Genomic DNA, 3,033 nt, shown 5'->3' on the forward strand with positions numbered 1-3,033 from the left:
TATATACTGTATATATGCATACATTACAAGAGCTTGTGGTCCTAATAACAAATTCAGTTTTGAATTTGAGATTTTAATACCACTAATACAGGCATTAAGAGCAGATAGGGCCTATATATTTTTTATTTATTTGTATATTTTTGTTTTTGTTGGCGGCAGTATATGAATTTTCTCCAATCTGGTCAATAGATTCCAGCCTCTTTAAAAACAGTTCCCCTTCTAGGGAACTCAGCACTGCGCCCTCTAGGGGGCACAATGGGGAATGCAGCCTGCATGACCGGTGTCTGAAGCACGTGTGAAACAACGCCAATCTATTGGCCCACCTGGCCCATGACGTCATAGGCGGGATGCCCCGGAAGTATAAAAGGGCACCTACTGAATACGTCATCATCTTTGCTGTCTTCAGGAGCCGTCGGAAGTGTGTGTGAGATTAGTAGACAGCCCACTCTTGTTGTCTGGGTAGTTTCAGTCTGGTAACCTTTCCTGGTTACATAGTTATCTGAGGATATCTATGTTCTAGCTCAGTGACTGCTCCCCTTCTTATGGTATTTAAGTAGTGGTCTCCTTGAGCCCTTGCCTAGACAGTGCAGTATCTCCCCTGCTAGGGTTGTAAGTAGATAGCCCACTCTCTGTGGTCTGGGCAGTTCTGCAGGAAGGCTATCTAGGCTAGCTGTGTATTGTCTTCTGTGGGACTGACACAGTTTTGGGACCTCCTTAATATAGCCATCTGAGGGTGGTTATGTTCCAGCCATTATTTTGGCAGGACGGGCTTACTGGCATACAGCTATATGTGGCTAGCTGTGTTCTACTGCAATTGCGGTGAGCCCTCTCATGGAGTGGTCCCCTTTCCTAGAACCTAGCTATCTGAGGATAGCTATGTGTTAGCTCAGTGTTTGCTCCCCTGCTTAGGGTTTTAAGTAGCGGTCTTTTGAGCCCATACCTAAACAGTGTTGTCTCCCCTCTTTGGGTCGAAAGTACACAGCCCACTCTTGTGGTCTGGGTAGTTTTCAGTCTGTCCCCCTTCTGGTTGCCCTTCCTAGGTACATAGCTATCTGAGGATATATATGTGCTAGCTCAGTGACTGCTCCCCTTCTTAGGGTTTTTAAGTAGTGGTCTCTTTGAGCTCTTGCCTAGACAGTGCTATCTCCCCTGCTATGGTAGTAAGTAGATAGCCCACTCTCTGTGGTCTGAGCAGCTCTGTAGGAAGATTATCTAGGCTATGTTATTCTGGTCCACAAGCCTTCATAAGACCTTAGGGACATAGCTATCTGAGGATAGCTGTGTTCTTGCTCAGCAGCTACTCTCTTTACCTGCAATCTGTATGTAGCGATCTCTAGCTCCTCTAGAGGCTTTCTAGTTAGCCTCTTCAGTGGTCTTGTGTATCCAGGATAGTTCTGCTTAAAATAGCATAACTATCTCAGGATAGCTGTGCTCTTAACTTGGGTGGGATGTTCCCCTTGATCTATTCGGGTTCCCCCGTTTCTGCCAAGTTGCGTGAGCGACCCGTGGCGTCAGTGGCATGGCCCCTTTCTTAGGAAAGGCTTGGTGTATGACGCTGCGCCCCCTTGCCATGCCTTCGGCCTGCCTATCTACGTCTCCTTCAGACAGCTAAAGTGAATGATGTATTCAGCAGGTGCCCTTTTATACTTCTGAGCATCCCGCCTATGATGTCATGGGCCAGGTGGGCCAATAGATTGGTGTTGTTTCACACGTGCTTCAGACACCGGTCATGCAGGCTGCATTCCCCAATGTGCCCCCTAGGGGGCGCAGCGCCTCGTTCCCCCTCGGGGAACCATGGTTACATGTGTGGGCGCAGCGTCTCATTCCCTCTCGGGGAACCATGGTTACATTCGTAGCCCCAGACGTTTAAACTTTTCCAGCCTGGTGTGCTTCAGCAACTTTTTTGAGAAGTCCTCAGTAATCTCTTTTGATGGAAATTTTGCATGGTGAGGACCAGTCTTTAAGCAATTATTATCAGTCTAGGTTTAATAGAAAGATTTGTGTATTGTTTGTTTATTTTGATTCTCTTTATCTAGTTATAGGAATTAGATGAATATTTGATCACAAAGCACTTCAAATGTATGCAGAATGGGCTCATAACATTTCTATTGCTATAGTATTTATTGTATTATATAAAAATTTGTTTTTTTGTTGTTGTTGTTTTGTTTTGTTTTTTTCCTCACACTGTTTTCTTCAAACCCTACTGTGAAATGTTTTACAGGGTCAAAGAGGAGATGCTGGTGAAAGAGGAATAGATGTAAGTTAAAATTTACTGTAATAATAAACTTGGTGTTTATATGTTGCTGGACTGTCAAATTAAAATATATTGTTTACAGCTAGTTGTGGTTTACTGGAAAAATATCGCTAGAGCTAAAGATTAGTATTTTGGTAGAAATATATAGGGTTAAGGGATGTTTTTTTATTTTTTTTATTTTTTCCTTAAAGGGGTCATATGATGCTTTTTTAAAGATCATTATTGTGTGTATTTAGTATAACAGAATATGTTGACATGCTTTAATGTTAAAAAAACACATTATTTTTCAAATACTGTACATTATTGTAGGTCCTCTATGCCCCGCCTCTCTCAAACGCTTCGTTTTCTACAAAGTCCCTCCTTCCGACAAGCGCAGTCTGCTCTGATTGGCCAGCTGACCCAGTGCATCGTGATTGGCCGAACACTGCAAGCACTCGTCAGAAATGTAACGCCCCTTACCATAATCGCGAGCTTCATCTTTCAAAATAAATGTAAAGACAGTAAATAATGTCATTAGTTTTACCATCAGTTCAAGCCCGAAAGGGGAACAGAGTCGCGTGACAGACACAGTGATGAAGCTGGTATGTTTGCAGTACACAAGCCACGGTTAAGACAGCTGACTACTGTGATGTGACCCTGTCTCTCTCTCTCTCTCTCTCTCTCTCTCTCTCTCTCTCTCTCTCTCTCTCTCTCTCTCTCTCTCTCTCTCTCTCTCTCTCTCTCTCTCTCTCTCTCTCTCTCTCTCTCTCTCTCTCTCTCTCTCTCTCTCTCTCTCTCTC

At 43.8% G+C, this 3,033-nt stretch overlaps 1 protein-coding gene across 1 annotated transcript in view; it reads left to right on the top strand.

Moving 5' to 3' along the window:
- The window catches only part of LOC107699169 (collagen alpha-1(XXI) chain-like), a 51,432-nt gene that overhangs the window by 6,881 nt on the left and 41,518 nt on the right, over positions 1–3,033 (top strand). The window contains exon 6 of the mRNA XM_016500363.1: positions 2,222–2,257. Within this exon, the coding sequence (XP_016355849.1) occupies positions 2,222–2,257 (36 nt within the window). The remainder of the gene's footprint in view (positions 1–2,221; positions 2,258–3,033) is intronic.

This window comes from Sinocyclocheilus anshuiensis, unplaced genomic scaffold (genome assembly GCF_001515605.1).
Source record: "Sinocyclocheilus anshuiensis isolate Anshui unplaced genomic scaffold, SAMN03320099.WGS_v1.1 scaffold166, whole genome shotgun sequence".
NCBI classification, from domain to species: Eukaryota; Metazoa; Chordata; class Actinopteri; order Cypriniformes; family Cyprinidae; genus Sinocyclocheilus; species Sinocyclocheilus anshuiensis.